Here is a 19978-nt window from a genome sequence, read left to right on the forward strand (position 1 = left end):
TTGTTGAATTGTGAGCATTTAATGGAAGAGTATATTGTGGTTTGTTAACCGAGAAAGCAAGAGCACAACAGCATTTATCTATAAATTTTTATTTCTTTGTAAGCTAAAATATTCCTCCTTTTTATTGCTCCTGTAATTGAAGGAAAAGTATTTGGGGCATAGACATGCATTTTTATTCTTTGAAATGTGCTGGCAGAAATTTATAAGATAAATGGTTGAGTATTTCTTTTGGGAGCTAATGCTCTTGAAGTTTAAGTTCTTGCTATAGTTTATCAACTCTTCTTGTCCAGTAATTGAGCTCTAATGGCTTTTATCCCAATGTCCTTTCAGAAATATTTATAGTTTAGTCTACGTTCTAGTCTAGTCTACAGTCTAGTCTCTGTTCTGAACTCGAGAATTATGCTACTAACTCTCAAATGCTTCAGGCTTTTTTAAGAAGTTAGGTTAGGACCAGAACAAGCTCAACAAGCCTGCCTTTGTGCTCACTTGTGTCAAAATAAGAGATTTAAAGTCCTTCCGGGATTTTCTAGGAAAGCTTTTTAAATTCTGGTTTGCTTTGGATATCCATAATGCAGCTTGGAAATGCCAAATGTTCTCTGGAATGCAGACTTGATTTAAACCCCTGAATTCTCCTAAATCACTCTGAGATTATTATGATTGGCCAGTTTATGTTATGTAATCTGCAGTGTTTGCTTTGCAGTAAACCACCACGACTTCTATAAGGCAAAAAATTCCTCTCCTTTCCTTTTTTTCATCTTCCCTTTTCCTTAGCTGTATAGGAAATCCTTAGTGTCCTTAGAAAACATTTATATTTAATTTGTGATTTTCAAAGCGCTTTCAGAACATGCATACTCATTTGGCTTTATTCTTACATAAATCCTTTGAGGTTAGGTTATCCCCATTTTTTCAGGTGGAGGAAAGGGCTTATCCAGGATTACACATACCCGTTAGGGATAGGGTTCATTCAGCTCTAAGTATACAGCATTAATACTTGAACCGAGATTTCCTGAGTCCAGAAGCGCTATGCCCTTTATATACCCTGCTGCTTGTATGAAATAAGGGAATAGCAAACGGGTATTCTTGCTCCCAGTTCACAAGGTAAGCTTTTATCCTTGCAATTTTATCAGCAAAATGTAAACATCTAGGACAAGCTACTCTTGTTTTATATCTGTCTGTTGGAACTTCTAAAACTATGGTAGGTTTTAATTTTGCTTTGGTAGGAAGAGTGGTACAAGGAATATGCAAATTAATTCTTTCTTTTGTGAATATTTGCAGTGTGGAGCGTTATGATCCAAGTAAGGACTCCTGGGAGATGGTTGCATCTATGGCAGATAAAAGGATTCACTTTGGTGTGGGTGTCATGCTAGGCTTTATTTTTGTGGTGGGTGGACATAATGGTGTCTCACATTTGTCAAGCATTGAAAGATATGACCCTCATCAAAATCAGTGGACTGTGTGTAGACCAATGAAAGAACCCAGAACAGGTAATAATAACTAACTAATATCTAAACATAGAGGATGATATGTCTTATTGTGATATTCTTGGAATAGTAGTTCCTTGGAATATAATAGTAAGAGTATTACTTGTCCAGTAAAAAACAAACAAAAAAAACTTTATTGTGCTGAACTTGAGAGACTACTGATTTGACAAAACTACATAGATTTCTATACTGTGATTTTTTTTTAAGATTTTATTTATTCATTTGAGACAGAGAGAGAGAGCATGAGCAGGGGAAGAGGCAGAGGGAGAGGGAGAAGCAGGCTCCCTGCTGAGCCAGGAGCCCCATGCGGGACTCGATCCCAGGAGCCTGGGATCATGACCTGAGCCGAAGGCAGACGCTTAACCATCTGAGCCACCCAGGCGCCCTATACTGTGATTTTTAATATGCCAATATGCATATTATCATTTCTTAAAGTTGGGACAACATATTTTAGAAATGGTGGGAATAGAATGTATCTTACAGAAGCTCTTCTGTCCATATAACAAATGTCATCTTTTTATATGTTAAACACACACACACAGAATCTTTGGATTGTTCTTTTTTTTTATTGTACATCAGCAGTCTATATGTTAACTTTCAAATGTTCTCACGTACATAGGGTGTTCGGAAATCTAGGAAAGGCTGGATTTCAGGGTTTCCAGAGAAAAACAAAAACATCTTTGAGGAATAGAAGAAATTACCTTTGAACCCAAACTCAAATTACATTATTTTAAGGGGAAGGTTTTAAGTTGCTGATGGAAATGCTTTAGGGATATTTCTTGCGTAAGAGGGAAAGTCGTAAAATAATAAGAATGTGAAAAAACATTGGGTAGTTTTGTTCCCTTTAGAACTGTGTATAACAGTATATACAGTAGAATTTTTAAAGCATAGGTTGTATAGTTCAAGATATATTTCAAATATTTCAGCATATTTAAAAACCTGATAAAGATGAGTGATTTGTTGAAAAATATGTAAATATAAACAAAAGAAAACATATGGAAAGATGTATAGTACATTCTTTGTATTTTTCTGTGGTGGAGTAGAGGGAGAGTAGGATTGGGGAAGAGAGGTTAAGGAAGACTTCAACTCTTGCTTTCATGTTAAGGGATTTTTTTCCCCAGTAAGTACATATGGCAATGTTGCTTGTATAGTTAACAATAGATTATTGAAATGTATTTTAAGAAAACATTAAAATACAAATTTATTTTTAGTGAGAGGTCAACTTCATGGTTAACATATTTGTTCCCTATTTTTACCCACTTTTCCTAGGGGTTGGTGCTGCAGTAATTGATAACTACCTTTATGTAGTTGGTGGTCACTCAGGGTCTTCCTATCTGAATACCGTGCAGAAATACGACCCTATATCAGATACGTGGCTGGATTCAGCTGGCATGATATACTGTCGCTGCAACTTCGGATTAACAGCACTTTGACAAGTGTGGACTGGTGGGAGTCGTGTGGTGATGAACCTTGGGCCACATGAACGGATGCCCCACTTTCTGAAATCCAAAAGCTAACAGTACTTTCTCTAACTTGAAATGGCATGAAGACTCAAAGTTCTGTTGGGTACTTTGACAAGTAGCTTTGGTTGCTCTTGATTACACAGTGAATCAATAATCAAAAAAAAAAAAAAAAGGAAAGATCTTGCCAATTTAATTGTGCACTTTTTTTCCCCCTAATACTGGGATAGTTTTATTTTCATAAGTGTACATGCAGAGAAAATCTTGCTGCTTTAAAAAAATTTTTTTTTCAGCTCTTCTTCTTCCTTAATATATGCACCATGATTTACTGGGATGAGAGATGCTTACATGTTGGGAGTGTATTGAATGACTAGACAGAGTGCTGATAGTGTCTGTTGGGTATAAATTCATATGCTTCATATTTTAAACAAAGGGCTGCTTTTTTGAGGGGGGTACTTAAGGGTTGTAAATTATATACCATAGTGAGTCATATTCTTCCTACTAAATGGCTTTAGGACTGGGGATGTAGTAAGTTTGCCAAACAAATGCTTTTACTATCGTGATTTTGGGGGCTTATTTTAAGAAGTCAGATATTTACTGTTTATGCCTTTTTTATACGGCAGGTTAATGCTGGATGAATTTAGTTACCCACCTGTGCTATGCTAAGCATGGATAGAAAGTTAAGCATATCAGTTTCAGTTTTATTTTTTCATAGTACAGCAGGCTTCCCAGTGTTGATGTAAATATTTGACAAATGTTTAGTACCACCCTTAGTACATACTGATTTTTTTCACATATCCTTATATTAATTTTAGTTTTTTAAGATCTTTGGTTGCTTTTTCACAGTGTTCAGATATAAAAATGGTGCTAACTGTAGGATCTGTAAAAAGGCTATAATAATGTTCTTTTGGATGTTCAGTATGAGATATGCATGACATGTTTTAATAGTATTTTTTCATTTTTACTGGTGTGGTTCATTTGTGCTATTAAAAATGTTAGCGATTATGCTAATGTTAACATCCAAAACTCATCTAAATGGCCCATGTTATGCTTTTCATGGTTCCTGAGTAGTGATTTAAAAAAAGATGCATTTTTTATCTTCTTCTTGTGCTAGATATATGTCCCTTATAAAAACAAATATATGCATTAAATATAAAGCACTAGGCAGTTATGCATTACTTTGTACACTTTTTAGGTAATTGAATATTTTAAAGTTACTGAGGAAGACTGGAACTCGATGTTTACTTGAGTAATGGTTCTAAATTTGGTTCTACTTTGACTAAAGAAACAAGCAAGACTGTTTGCTATAGCAGTGACAGCTTATTTAAAATAAGTGGTCAGCTCATTTTGTTTTAGCATGTTTAGAAAATATCTGTTAGTCTTGAACATATTACTTTGCATTTTATTAGGATGTCGGTACTTGTATTTTTGGTACTATAGTTGTTTTCTTTTCTTTTCCTTGATTTTTTTTAACCTGTCTATTATCTCTTTATAGTCTCTGCAAAACCAGTGTACATTTGTTTCCTAAGAAAAAATTCATACTGCATTCTTAAGTGCCAGTAGTTCCAAACTATTGTTAAGAAGCCATTTGTAATTAATAAAACATAGGTTTGTTCATTAGCATCTGTGTTATAAACTATTTATAGCCTGGCAGTTTGCAGTTTTTCTTGTTCTTCCATAAACTGCCAGTATAGTTTTAAATATATAGTACAAAACTCTGTAGTTGTCTTTAATCATGTAAGTAGTATGCTTTATGAATATTTGCACAGATTATAAAACCTTGCAAGTGATTTTTAGTCTCTTCCAATTAAAAACTCAACAGGAGCTACTAATAAAATTGACAGGCTGAGTATTTTCTATGTTGCTTGTTTGAATAACAATGATATATAGCAATAACTTTTTAATTGATTTGAATAAACCTACTGAATAGAAACAAGGTGCACTATTGTGATTGGCCTAGACTTTATTTAAAGAAAAGCAATTTAAAATAGATTTCATTACATGCTTAATTTTAAGTCCTCAACTCAGTTTTTTTTGTTTATATCAAATTGTTAAATGCGTTCTATTAATAAACTATTTTTAATCTTCTATCCTCCAAAGATAAAGGAATTTGAAAAACTATAAAAATCTATTTTAATTGTAAACAGACCTATACTATACATTTTAACAATATTTTACTCATGTATCATCATCCCCACTATCAAATTGTTATAAAACATATAATCACTTGGTAAGTTAGACCAAAGGCATGTATTGATCATTGTTTTGGAAAAATCTATACTTTATCCTGCTAAAGACTAAATGTGAAGCATCTTGGGCAATAGTAGGAACCATATACCAGAGAATAAATTACAAAAGCTTGTAAAAAGAAGAGAGGAAACACCAAACTTTAAAAATAATAATTTTGGGTTTACTAAACCTACGGTACTATTCCTAACAACCAGAGGTATTGTAACCTGACAACTGATAACTTTACAATAGACCTTCTCATACAGATTTGTGAGAAGTTTCATCATGAATATTTTGCTGACAAATTGTGTATTAAAAGTCACATGTTTCTTATGTTAAAAAGCATCAAAATGTTTGATTATAAATTCCCACAGTTAAAGATACTAGAAATAATTTTATATACTCAGGCAAGGGGGAGAAAGCTATTTAAGATTGTCCAGAAATATTTTGGAAAAAGGGTGACAGTGGAAATAGAAATTAATCTTATCATTTGGAAGATACTTGCCTCCCATAATTATGAAGACTTAATCTGGTAGGAATGTTTAGCTATTTACTGTTTGTTAAATATAGTGCTAGAACTTAAGTGATCTTTAATGTAGCCCAAAGGATGTTTATGTAAGTTCCATAGGTTATTGCTAATATTGTTTCAAATATGAATGAATATTAAACTATAGTAAGTGGTATCTAATGATAGGAAAATGGCATTAGGTTTTGAAAAATTATTTTGATAGCTTGACAAATTATGGAGGGTCTACTATGTGTACTTGATACTGTGCCAGATTCTGTCAGGGCTAGAAATGTTACAAATAAGATACAAGTCTTTTCAAAGAGTAAAGTATAGGGAGGGAGACCTGTACCCAAAATAACTCTTCTGGTGAAGTGTGAATTTAATTCCTTATAGCCAATATCATCAGAAGTGATTAGAAACCTAATTTATGTATAGACATTTGTGTCTTTTAGTGTCCAGTTAGGTTTCACTGACATGAAAAAGAATTATAGAAAACTTAATATTTGTAGGACTCCAAACTTCCTGGAATTGGATAATATATTTTCTATTAGAAAAAAGTATAGAAATTTTAAAAAATTAATTACTATATTATCAAGGCTCTGGCTAACATTGAAGGAAATATATGTACATATAATGCTGTGTTTATTTTCAGTTTTGGTGTTGGATTTCTGGTATTGTCACCTAAGTGCTCATTTTCAGGAAAATCAGATTCTACAATAAATATACTGCTTAAAAGTTCAATAAACTTGTGATAACCTCTATAACCTCTGTAGTCTGAAAGCTAAGAAATTATAAGATGTCACATGTCAAGTTAACATCCAGTTCTACTTCTTAACCTTTCTTTTTTCCTTTGTAAAACAGCACTTTAATTAGACATGATTTAATTAGATACATTTATTCTGTGGCTGGATACATATTGGGTTTTCACTTACAGTATATTGATTCAGTGTTGATACCCATTTAAAAGAGTGCAAAATACAGTAAGTTTTAAACACTATAGGTTTACAAGCTTTCTTACTGGTGTGAATATGGAGTCAATAAAAATCCAGTTTACATCTCTGTAGAGAGAAAAATTGTTATCCATATGTCTTTTATATTATGCATATTTAACTAGAGATAATTTATTGTTAATTTTGTCAAGTTATCATGTGTAAGTCCCGTTTATTTTAAAATACTAAGCAAAAAGTTCCAAGTTTGCCTTAAAATACAAGTGAAATTAAAGAACTGGATGATAATGCCTCTATTTTTGCCTTATGAATTGTGCTGTATCATAAACCAGAGATGGTTTTGATTTTAACAGGATTCTGAAATTTTGTAGATGTAGAGTACTAATATTTGTACTCTCTTGCAAAGAATGTGATCTAGTGGATTATGTTAATGTTTAAGTGTTTTGTAAATGTATTTTACCTCTGAATATGTATCTTTTCAGCATCAGGGTTTTATTTTTTGTTTACATGGTAAAGTGGCATTTAACTTGTTGAAGGTTGTATTCTTTTGTATTTTATTTTAAAAGTTCCTTGTGTGTACTATTGTGGTGATGCTCTGTAATGACTATGGTTAAATTTCATTTAATGTGAAATGTGTAAAATAAATTTGAGAAACATGACCTTGTGTGTGTCAATTGTTGTGAACTGACCCAAGCTAACTTTATCATTTTCAACTCTTAGATGCTTTTTGGTAGATAGGTAGTGGTCACAAATGTTGAGGTGGGTGTGGGATAGCCAGTCTTTTACATCCTCATTACCAGGTTATAATGAAACATGTGTTAGGCTAAATTCTGCCACATGTTATTAAAGAAACATTCTTCAGCAAAGCCAGCGCAAAAGAGTTTAATTGGTAAGTTCAGTGCAGTCCCATGATTTAACTTGCCTTGTAAGAGGGGTTTACTTGAGGCAGACGAGGCAGCGTTCCAGAGTATTCTGTTATGTTTAAGCCCAGTATCAGATAACCAGCAGTCCTCCTAAAGGAAAGAGTGTAAACAGGGATTAAGCCCCAGGTGCAATCTTTAAAGATGTTGTAAACTATAGGCCTGCATGGATTCAGATAACCTGTCCATGCAAGGATTGGAAATATATTTAGACAATCTGTATATCTTGAAACTCTTAATTTCACCACTAAGAGCAACTTTTTGATTCATGTTAGTCTGTGAGCCACTATTGCCCAATAATGTCCCTGACGTTTAATATACTAAAGAGCAAAACATTGGATGCTGATCAAATTATGGATAACAAGTGTTTGTAGCTGCCTTGAGTATGGATTTCCTGGTTAAAATACAGCTAGCCATCCCTCAACTGCATTCCTAACAGGGCAACTCCTAGAGTTTAAGTAGAAACTTAACAGATGCATGCCGAAGTATATTATAGATGGAAAAAATATGCAAATACCCATTTTACGAGTACCTATTAAAATATTGAAATTAAGATTTTTTGACTGAGTGGATGCATTTGAAGTTATGCTTGTGATTTCTAAGACATGCACAGATAGCTCTCATGTTACCCAGAAGTCATTGTAAAATCTGTCAGCAGAGAGTTGTTAAGAGCTTAGTATGTGTAAGATGTGATGCAAGGTGCAAAAGGGTAACAAGCCATATTCTACAATCTGCTTGAGGAATAAAAAATATACCTAATTTTTTCCCCCCAGGGAGAGAGAATGGAAGAAAGAGTGCTACCCTGGCAGAGCTCTAGCTGTGCCTCTTGTGTTCTTTCATAAAATTAGTTGATGGTTCTGTCTGGGGCCAGTGCAGTAATGAGGGTGAAAGTTTCAACTTTAATTTGGAAGACAGTGTGGTAAGTGGATTGTACAATAGACTCATAATGAATGGAAAGCAAAAAGCTATTCTGATGAAGAGTCCAAACTCTTAAGGCTAGTCATAAAATTCAGTTCTGTGATTAGATAGAATAGCTCAAATAGGTTTTGATATGTTTTCCAGGCTTTTTTTCCCCTTCCTTTTTAATAATGTACCCATGTACCCATCACCCAGCTTCAAAAATTAATTATTAGCAATTTTGCTAATCCTTTATCTATTCACCCTTTTTTTTCCCTGCAATATTTTTAGAGAGAATCCCAGACAAGCAAAATAATATGGTAAATAATTGAGACTATATCTCTAAATGATAAGGACACTTAAATTTTTCATTCTATAAACCACGTTGATAATAATCTCACTTAAAAATTTAATACTTCTAGGGGCGCCTGGGTGGCTCAGTTGTTGGGCGTCTGCCTTCGGCTCAGGTCATGATCTCAGGGTCCTGGGATCGAGCCCCACATCGGGCTCCCTGCTTCACAGGAAGCCTGCTTCTCCCTCTCCCACTCCCCCTGCTTGTGTTCCCTCTCTCACTGTGTCTCTCTCTGCCAAATAAATAAATAAAATCTTTAAAAAAAAATTTAGGGGCGCCTGGGTGGCTCAGTCGGTTAAGTGGCTGCCTTCAGCTCGGGTCATGATCCCAAGGTCCTGGGATCGAGCCCCGCATCAGGGTCCCTGCTCAGCGGGGAGCCTGCTTCTCCCTCTCCCTCTGCCTGCCCCTCCCCCTGCTTATGCTCTCTCTCTCTGTCAAAGAAATAAATAAAATCTTAAAAAAATAATAAAATAAAATAAAATAAATTAATACTTCTATAATACTTAGTACACAATCTATATTCAAATTTCCCTGATTGTCCCAACTTTTTGTCTTTATTGTTGGTCGAGGCAGGATCTATATAAAGTTTGTACCTTGCATTTGACTGTTACGTCTCTGAGTCCCTTTCAGTCTCTACCAGTCACTGCATCCCTCTCCTTTATCATGCCATTTACTTATGAACAAATGAGATCATTTGTCTAGTAGATTGTCCCACGTTCTAGATTTGGCTACTTGATTTTTGTGGTATTGTTTAGCTTATTGTCCTTCAAATTTTCTGATAGTTGGCTATAGAGTCTTGATTAAATTCAGGTCTTTTTTTCTTTTTCTTTTTTTTTTGGCAAGTGTAGTGGATGCTGTGTATTCTTCCTTTTGCATTGCATCTGAGGTACATTATGTCTGGTTATCCCACTTTTAATGATGCTAACTAGTATTAATCATGGTTTGCATTTGGGTCTTGTCAACCTGATCCCTCCATTATCAAATTCCCCATCAAACTCTCATTTGATGGTTTTACTAGCTATTAATGACCACTGCTGGATCCATTTATTATATTGAGTGGCAAAGCAGTGATTTTCTTTCTTTCTTTCTTTTTTCTTTTTTGTAAGATTTTATTTATTTATTTTAGAGAGAGAGATTCTCAAGCAGACTCCACACTGATTGTGGAGCCCAGTGCAGGGCTCTATTCCAGGACCCGGAGATCATGACCTGAGCCGAAACCAAGAGTCAGACGCTCAACCAACTGAGCCACCCGGGTGCCCCAAAGCAGTGATTTTCTAACTGCCATTTTTCTTTTTCCGCATTAGCTGGAATTCTATAAAGGAAAACATTTATCACTTATTTGGTTACCCTGAGATAAGGTCTATACAGGAAAAGCTGGGGAAGATGTTTGATTCATTCTCTTAATCTGTAGAGTAATGAATTGATGCCCTAGAAACCTCCAAAGGTGATCAAGCATCATGAAGTCATGATTTTTTTTATAACATATAATTATTATTTGTTTCAGGGGTACAGGTCTGTGATTCATCGAAGTCATGATTTTTTATGTATTTGTTTCAATATGTGTGTTTCAATTAATAGTCCCATCTTAGTCCAGTGGATACCTCCATTAAGTTTCATTGAAAATTTCCTTGCTTTTAAAAAATTTTACTAAAATTATTTTAAGGGTGCCTGGGTGGCTCAGTCAGTTAAGCGTCTGCCTTCAGCTTAGGTCATAATTGGTCCTGGGATGGAGTCCCACGTCAGGCTCCCTGCTCAGCAGGGAGTCTGCTTCTCCCTCTCCCTCTCATGCTCCCCCTGCTTGTGCTCTCTCTGTCTCTCTCACTCTCTCAAATAAATAAAATCTTTTTAAAAATTTAAAAAAAATAAAATTATTTTGACATGATTTAAAATAATGTCAAACTTACAGAGAAGTTGTAAGAATAATAGAACTCTTAAATACATTTTCCAAAGTTCACCTTTTTTTTTTTAACATTTTGCCACATTTGTTTCATCATTTTTCTCTTTTTTTAACCATTCAAAAGTAGTTTCTGTACATTATGTCCTTTTATCCCGTAATACTTAAGCACATATATCCTAAGAATAAGGATATTCATTCTCTTACGTAACCACAGTGGAGGTATCAAATTCAAACATCGTTGTATTTTGGCTTTTACATTTTCTTCCTCAGATCTAGAATCAGCCATTCCTCTAAGGGTCCCTGGCACTTTTTTGCTGGGAAATGGTTATTGAGAGATCCCAGGTTTTTGCTAGTGGTGCTTTGTGCACTCAGTTGTTATTTCTTATAGGCTATTCAATAAGTCAGGAAATTCTTCCTTTTTTTCATTTTAAAAGAAAAGGGATTTTACTTAAATTCTTGGGTTTTAATGCTTTTTTCTTAGCCTGAAAATCGGTTTCTATGAACATTTGCATAATTACCTATTTGATTTATCTTAAACATACTTAAAATAGCTTCAAAATAACAACAGTGATATAAATAGGACCAATGAATGCAATTAAGAGTCCTTGTGGTTCTCTTTTGTTCTTAGAATATATTTCACAAGGATAAATATTAAAAGCACTGCTTTTAAAGTTGCCTGGCTGGCTCTGTCAGTCATGCCATGCATGACTCAGAGTCACGAGTTCAAGCCCCATTTGGACCTGGAGCTTACTTAAAAAAAGGAAAAAAAAAAAAAAAAAGCAGTGTTTTTAGAGTCAAATGAAATAGTATTTTTATTTGGTTAAAGAATGATTGATTAATGTATAGTTAGGTTACTTTAAAGTTTTAATATTTAGGGATATCTTTTTTGATGTAATTTTATTTTCTAATTACATAAAAATGTACTGGACCCTGAAGTTGAACTATAGGAGATGATGCATTCACTGAAGTTTTGTCTGCATTTCCATCTCTTCCACTCTGTTCATTTGTATTCCGCTATAGGTAATCATTTTTATTAGATGTTGGTTTCATTGAAAATATAAGTACACCCCCTTCCCCATTTCCTTACAAAAAAGATAGCATGGGGGGCCTGGATGGCTCAGTCAGTTGAGTGGCCAACTCTTGGTTTTTTCTTGGGTCAGGATTTCAGGGTCCTGAGATCAATCAGCCTCAGCAGGGAGTATGCTTCAGGATTCGTTCTCTCCCTCTGCCCCTCCTCCCACTCGTGCGCATGCTCTCTCTCTCAAATAAATCTTAAAAAAAAAAACAGCATATTTTCAAATTTTTTTTCCTTTTTGCTTAATATATTCTAGAGATTATTCCATACCAATGTATGGAGGTAATTCCTAATCTTTTTTACAGTTGCATAGTACCTTACTGTGTGGCTATACCACCGATCTTTTAAGTAGTCTCCTGCTGAAGGGCACTTGGGTTGTTTCCAGACCTTTGCACTTAAAAATAATGTCACAATGAAAATAGCCTTGTGCATCTTTGTGCATTTGCCAATTTGTGTTTTGGACATAGACTTTTAGAAGTGAAATCACTGGGCCAAAGTGTAGATGATATGTAATTTTGCGGGATCTCACCTGCTTTTGTTAGTTCAGGCTGCTATAACAAAAATGCCATAGACTGGGTGACTTATAAATAACAGAACCTTATTTCTCACAGTTCTGGAGGTGAGAAGTCCAAGACCAGGTCCCAGCATGGTCGGGTTCTGCTGAGACCCTCTTCAGGGTTACAGTCTCCTTGTAACCTCACATGGCAGAGAGTAGAGAGGGGAAGCCAGCTCTCTCGTGACTCTTGATAAAGACACTAATCCCATTCATGAGGGCTCCATCTTCATGACTTCATGATTTCATCTAATCCTAATTACCTCCCAAAGGCCTCACCTGATAATACCATCATAAGGACGGTGGTAGGGTTTCAGTATATGAATGTTGGGGAGACAAAAATATTCAGTCCATAACATTTCTCAATTCTCCCAAGATATTGCATTTTGCGTTCCCATCAACAATAGACAAGAGTATCTCATAGGCTGTTTTTATTAATTTTCCTACTCAGGGCCTTATTAGAAGGTAACACTTGGCCTCATGTTCTTTTTGGCTCAAATTATGTATAACATTAAAATACAATGAAAGAAAGGAAGCTTATTTTTCATGTATATGAAAATCTTTAAATCCCTTACTGAGTAAGGTAGGGTCTAAATAAGGATGGACCAAGCACTTCTGTCATCCTGATCCGGAAGAAAGTCTTTTAAAGGATATTCTTGTGTTTGCCCTGAGGAGAGTAAATAGTTTGGGACTAACATGCTGCTGCCTACTGTGCTAAGGAGGCCAATTAGAGTTTGAATAAGCAGGGGTCCTAGAATTTAAGAGAGTAGGTGGTTCCCAATGAATAGAGGACTATGTCTCAAAAAGTTCTAGAGCCAAAGGGTAGATAAGCTATTTTGGACAGTTTCTGGTGGAAAAATGATTTTGAGCAGGAACAAGAGGTGGTATTTCATTATTATTGAGTATCTAGAAAAATTTAAGCTATTTCCTCCAACACTTTTGCTTTTTCCTCTGACATTTGTACTTTTCCTTTGTTTTTGCATTTCAAACTATTTCATGAATTTAATATTATTTTACTCTGTTAATACTATAATTTGTTCTGTGAGCTTAATTGCCACAGAATTTAGTTCATTTTCTGCAGCAGCACTATTTACCTACTAATTTCATTTCTTAATACAATATTGAAAGAGGAATAAAAAATAATGGTAGATAACACTTCCATGATGCTTACTATCTGCCAGGCACTCAGTTCTGTACATAATTGTTACATCCTCACCGCAACCTATGAGATATATTCTATTATCATCTCCATCTTACAGTTAGGAAACTGGGGAATGGAGGAGTCAAGTAATAGGCCCAAAGCCACACAACCAGAGTCCAAGTTTGAACCCAGGCAATTGGCCTTAGGGTCTAGGTGTTTAGCAGCCATACTCTTGCCTCTCCTTGACAGCGAAAAATTAATAGTTGAGAACTGATAATAATAGAGATAATCCAGTGGTAATGTGATCATATGTGATTCACCTGAAAGTCTGCAATTCCATGATCTTTTTCTTGGGTGAAAAATGTCAATTCTAAATCAGGTCTTCTGGCATTTCTGTAAGCTCTTTAGGGACAGGAATTCCTAACTCTTTTCAAAAGAAGAGGTCAAGAAAGTGGAGAGGAGTCCAGAAACTATGAGGGTCGAGGAAATAGATGAAAAAACCCAGGAGTCAATTTACAAATATTATTTGAGCTGGGGTGTTGTTGGCAGAGAGCATAACCGACCTCATCAATGATGTCACCACTGTATGTTATCCTCAAGCTATGAATGTGTACAGTGACACAGAACAGAAGGAAAACTGGATTTGCTTTGCCCAAATTATAAAGTAGGTTAATACTTTAAGGCCAAAAAGTTCAGGTGTGGTTCTTTCTCTCCTTCCCACCCCGCCCCCACATTCCATACTGAGGAGCTTCTGCCACCTAGTGTTCATATAGAAAACTGCAGGAGTTGGGAATTCCCCTCAAGTCCAGTTGACAACCCATTCACCAAGTATTGAAAGGGGACACAATGGTCCTCTCACATTCCCCTCAAGTCTCTTCCCTTCTGTCAGAAATAGAAAAGATTTGACATTATTAATCCTTGTGGAATACTTTAGCTACAATAAATTCCTTTTTAAATTTGAATGTGTTTGAAATTTGCTTTATCTTTATTTTGGGATTTACAGCTTTCTAATGGAAATTAAAGGTGGTTAAGATTTGGAGGTAGAGGTAGAGGAAATAGGACCTTACAATTACCCTGGGGAGCACAAGTTAGGCAATCTGTAGTCTCTTTCCTCTACAAACCTCCTCCAGGGATGCTAGACAGGCAACGGCGAAAAGGCCGTTTCAACAAAGACCTCACAGCAGTTGTCTGCCGAGCTGCCCTCCTCTGTACTCTCAAAGCATGAGGTTCTAAGCCTGCCACAGCACTTCCTTCTATACAGTCATCATTGATTCATCTTTCCCCTCTTCTAGACATGTGCTCGCCTCCAGGGCATAAATAATATCTAATTCACCTAGCAAATAGTAGTATGTATTAAATAAATACTGTGGAGAATGTCTGCTCTTAACTTGTTCTAGCTTGTAGCCCCCAAATCAAGCTTAGCCAGCTCGGGTAAAGATTTCCCTAGCCAGCCAGTTATTTCTTCAAGGCTTAACCTGGTCTCTCCTTGACCTGAGCACAATTCAGCTTTTCTGTTTCCTGTTGCTTGATTTCCTCTTCTTTTTTTCTGACCTAAAATTCCCATGTGTTGAACCATTTATTATGCCTGCTTTTCACAATCTCCCTCAGTAAACTTTTTTTCCCTACTCTACCCTTAAAGCAAGCCAATTATGCTCAGTCTGTTTTAGTATTTCTTTGTTATACTGTTAGGTTAACAGAGAAACAGAGTATCTATTTGGTTGTATCTGCTTTGGGACAATTTATGTCATCAGGGCCTTGCTTCCCAACTCTGGCAGTTTGAGGTAGAGGAATGGAAAGGAATGATGTCCATCATAAAATAAGTTCTTGAAGGTTTGAGAAGATGAAGGCTTCTAAAGACATGTGTCCAGGTAGAAAGAAATGTCTGAATAGATGACCACAGCAGTTTTCTTCAGTCTCACTTTCCTCTCGAAGTTTCTCCACGTTGATAGCTTGTATCACCACGATACTGGCCCCCAGGAGTATACATTTCCTCAAAGCCCCAACTCCTTGGCTCTTGGTTCTCTTCAGTACTGTGAAGCCATGTTGGACTTTTCAAAAAGGCTTTCTAGTATGAACTAATGATTATCACTGGGTGGAGAAATCATGGTTGATCATTTTCTTATTTATACTTTCTTTGGATTTACTCTTTTTTATTGATTTATGTATTATTTTTATAATCATATTAAAAATGGGACTTTACAAAATTCAAAGGGAAAACAAGCAAGTAATGAAACTATAAATAAGCATATAAACAGATGGCTAATTCTACCGTGGCTAACTTGTCTACACAGCTCATTTGCTCTCCAAGCTGCTGTTCCATTCCACATCATTTTTGAGGGTCCTGTTGGGGTAGCTCACTTTTCCATTTTCAAATGATATTCCTCTTTTTTAAAAATGATTTTATTTGTCAGAGAGAGAGAGAGTGCACAAGCAGGGGGAGCGGCAGGCAGAAGGAGAAACAGGCTCCCCACTGAGCAAGGAGCCCGACTGGGGACTTGATCCCAGGACTCTGGGATCATGACCTGAGCTGAAGGCAGACGCTTAACTGACTGAGCCACCCAGGCATCCCCAAATGATATTCCTCTTGATACCTTCCAGAAGCCTCACTGAGAAAACAATAGATGGACTATGGAACTGATTGCTCACTCGGTAGAAATCAGCATATAAAGAAATCATCTAGCTCCAGAGGGCTCCCCACTAACTTCCTCTTCAACTTAAGACAGAGTCAAAGGTTATGCTTTCCCTGGGATCAAATTAAATTTGAGGCTAAAGGTTGTTTAGGTGACCAGATAGCGCTGGGCTAGTTGGGTGGGTAGGAACCTGTTAGTAAGCATCAAGCCATTGAGATGAACTTCAAAATCTGTCTTGATTGTAGCTTTTAAAGCAGAAGAATTTGGTGCTGATTTTAAATGTTAAGAGCATTTACAAAGGAAGATGAAAATATAAATGTTTGCTTTGGCTATAGTTCAGCAGCAATAATTGCAGTCACTTTTGCATGAACTGCTTACCCTTTATGCCTATAGCACAACTATTTTTCAAATAACTAAATATCATTAAATCATTTAATTATAATACTAAACTGTTGATATGCTCAACATGTACAGCTTTTTGTGTATGCATCATAGAAGTCATCTGCTTATATAGCTTAGTTGTTTACTCATACTTTAAAAATGAAATAGAACATGGGAGTCACCCTAGCAAACATGCCTATGGTAGTTTTCTTTAGTTTTTCTTCCTCTTTGATTGGATCAGATCCAGTGACAATGCCTCAGATATTAAATCAACTATAATAATAATGAAAAGCTACTTTGAAGGATAAATCTAAGTAATATTATTATTTTTTTTAAAGTTTTTTTTTTTTTTTTTTTATTCATGAGAGAGAAAGGCTGAGGGAGAAGCAGGCTCCCAAGGAGCAGGGAGCCCGATGCGGGACTCGATCCCAGGACCCTGAGATCATGACCTGAGCCGAAGGCAGACGCTTAACCATCTGAGCCACCCAGGCGCCCAATCTAAGTAATATTATTTGCTAAATTGGAGGCAAAAGGTTTCTTTTGCTGCAAAGAAGTTGGACATTCCTTTTTAAATTTGCTTTATTTGTCCTTTATGCCCCTCTGATTGAAGCCAGGGTTTTAAAATCATTTTTGCTCTCCCCATAAAGTTTAGTTATGGTTTTTGGCATTTTTATTAAAAATACATTCTGGGGGCACCTGGGTAGCTCAGTCAGTTAAGTGTCTACCTTCGGCTCAGGTCATGATCCTGGGGTCCTGGGATTGAGCCCCACATCAGACTCCCTGCTTCTCCCTCTCCCTCTGCTCCTCCTCTGGCTCGTGCTCTCTTTCTCTCTCAAATAAATAAAGATCTAAAAAAAATTTTTTTTTATTATTTTGTCATATCTTTCACTGCTTCCCCCCTCCCCCACCCCAGTATTCCAATTTTTCTAAGGGTGTTTAAGGTTGTAAATAATTTTCCATACCCTCATCTTCACATCCTGCAGATAATCTATTTTTCACCCCTTTTCTACCCACTATTTGGTCAGCAGGGGAAATTGCTTCTATCTACCAACCAACCACTACTGTAACAATAAACTACCTATTATCCTTAAAATCCAACCATCTTGGGGTCCAGAAGGCATACTTAAATTCTATTATACATTAAGTCCATTACTGATAGGAGCAACTGCCCAAATAAATAATTTAAAAGAAAAGATCTAAAAAGTTTATTAGTAACAGAGAATCTGGGAGACTTGCCTATATATGAAAGAGGTAGAAAAAAATATATTTTTTATTAGCATGTTCAAGGTAGTCAAGATTTTAACAAACATCTTAATCCTCACAACAACCCTGTGAGGTAGGTAAATCATTGTTTTGTGATAAACTAGTGTTATTCCAAATAAAGTGCAATTCTTAAAAGAATAATCTGCATTAGGAATAATTATGCTAACGAACCACTTATATATATGCTAATAGTTGTGTTTTTGTATACTTTGATTCATGCAATAAGATGTCCACATAAAAATTCACTGTAAATCAATCCTATGTAAATACATGTGGGGGACTATTTAAATAAACTCTGGGGTAATTTTTTTGTAAAATAAATCACTATTTTTTATCTTATGCAAGACGCAATTTTCACAGTATTCGCTCAAAGTGAGGCATTCTCAGCTATGTTATACTCACATTTATTCATTCTTTTGTAAGTTATTTCAACATGGCACCAAGCCAGTGTAAGATTTAATTTACTGAATTAAATCTTACCAATTTGGTATATGGCAGTGAACTGTGTTGTCACACAGAAATCTCCAAGTATACTGCACGCAGTCCCAACCCAAAACCTAAGATGGACTGTTTACTGAAATTAAACAATAAAGTAAATGTTGGTAAATTGCAAAAAGTATTTTCCCTTGAGGAGATTACTTAATTTTTTTCCTTGAAATGGCAAAAGGAACAAAAATCTTAGGGTTTTGAAAACAAACAATTTCTGATAACTATAAAATTCTAGTGATTTATATTGCAAATCAAACCCTCATGCTATCAGTTTACTACTTACAAGGAAGCCAGCAGTTTGTTACTCCAAAAATTTAGGTACTTCTTTTTTCTCTGTGCCAATATGACTTAAGAGGAAAAAAATATTCCAGGTACCGTTTTCTCTTAAATATATATTTAAAGTACATTTCTATTGTTAATCCAGCATTAGCAAGCATCCAGTTGCCTGATATTTATTTATAGTTGTCTTATCTTCAGAATAGATTTTTATTAGAAAATTTCCATTAAATTATGTTAGATTAGTTATATAATTTATTTGTAACAATAACTTTAATTAAGCTTGCAAGTTAACACTTAAAATCTGCTGGCAGGTTTATAATACTTTAGAGCAAGTGGTTAAAGTAATTTGCCATTATAAAGAAATAATTCAAGGTCAGAAAAACATTCTCACCAAAGTATTTTTAAAAACTGGTGCAGGGAAACCAGGCAAATCAACAAGTAAAAAAGATTAAGCCATCTATAAGTTCTACATTCAAATCCATACTAGATCCAACAGTGCACTTTGGATTTTAGTGAGGTAGGGCAAAAAATATAGTCAGATACATTTTGAACTGTTAAATTTATATAAACTGAAATACTGACTTGTACCCCGGTTTTATTTGAATACCCAAAAAGAAAAACTGAGAATTCAAATGATGAAGTATTTTCTTGGTTTCAAGGAGACGGAACTGTAAAATCTTTTGAGTACATATAAATAAAAAATACAAAGGCTACAAGATATATTTTATTTCAACATAAAGTACGCTTGTATAAAAATAACCCAGAACATAGAAAAAAGAAATATAAACATTTTTGCATAGATTGTCTATATATAATATTTACCTGGGGCTAAACGCTGGAAAATACACCTCTGAAACTAGTATAGTTCAACTATTTCCTTGGATACCAAGTATATACAAAATAAAAGCCCTTCATCTGGGGGAGCATGGGCAGGAGGGAAAACAATTTAATGTAGCATCAGTCTATATTTATTTCTCTGTTGCTCGAATATAAACCAATGATGACAAGAGGAGAAACTCTGGGGGTTTATTTAACAAAATTAAATTCACATTTCTGAGGCCATCGTAGTGCATCCAATGTCCATCAATTTGGAAGGCTGCAGAATAATGATGTTCCTCTTTGTTAAATAATGTGGCACCTTCCAACAAATACCTGCAAATTAAATGACAAAGTGTAGCAAAAAAGACAAAACTTTATATTTAAACATTCCTTAAGTTGTTGTTGTTGTTGTTTTAAGTAGGCTTCACACCCAGTGTGGAGCCCAACACGGGGCTTGAACAAACAACCCTGAGATCAAGACCTGAGCTGAGATTAAGAGTCAAACGCTTATGGGAAAATTGGATAGCCACATGCAGAAGAATGAAACTGGACCATTTCCTTACACCACACACAAAAATAGACTCCAAATGGTTGAAAGACCTCAATGTGAGACAGGAGTCCATCAAAATCCTAAAGGAGAACACAGGCAGCAACCTC

General features: G+C 35.4%; 2 protein-coding genes across 7 annotated transcripts in view; one reads left to right on the plus strand and one right to left on the minus strand.

Annotated features, from left to right (window-relative positions):
- Nucleotides 1-7284, plus strand: part of KLHL28 (kelch like family member 28) — a 43077-nt gene extending 35793 nt beyond the window's left edge. For 4 of the 5 annotated variants that reach the window (XM_081830576.1, XM_081830575.1, XM_006727109.3 and 1 more), the window contains 2 exons: nt 1276-1484; nt 2751-7284. In XM_081830576.1, coding sequence (XP_081686702.1) covers nt 1276-1484; nt 2751-2914 — 373 coding nt within the window. In that variant the 3' untranslated portion in view covers nt 2915-7284. Of the gene's footprint in view, nt 1-1275; nt 2725-2750 lie in introns of those variants that run through there. The other variant, XM_081830578.1, reaches the window with a different exon arrangement.
- A 225-nt stretch (nt 7285-7509) lies between these two features.
- The window catches only part of DORIP1 (dopamine receptor interacting protein 1), a 20939-nt gene continuing 8470 nt past the window's right edge, over nt 7510-19978 (minus strand). The window contains exon 5 of one of the 2 annotated variants that reach the window (XM_031024615.2): nt 7510-7638. In XM_031024615.2, the coding sequence (XP_030880475.2) occupies nt 7539-7638 (100 nt within the window). In that variant the 3' untranslated portion in view covers nt 7510-7538. Of the gene's footprint in view, nt 7639-17710; nt 19655-19978 lie in introns of those variants that run through there. The other variant, XM_006727110.3, reaches the window with a different exon arrangement.

Source organism: Leptonychotes weddellii, chromosome 9, assembly GCF_054177405.1.
Source record: "Leptonychotes weddellii isolate Sample4059 chromosome 9, ASM5417740v2, whole genome shotgun sequence".
Taxonomy (NCBI): domain Eukaryota; kingdom Metazoa; phylum Chordata; class Mammalia; order Carnivora; family Phocidae; genus Leptonychotes; species Leptonychotes weddellii.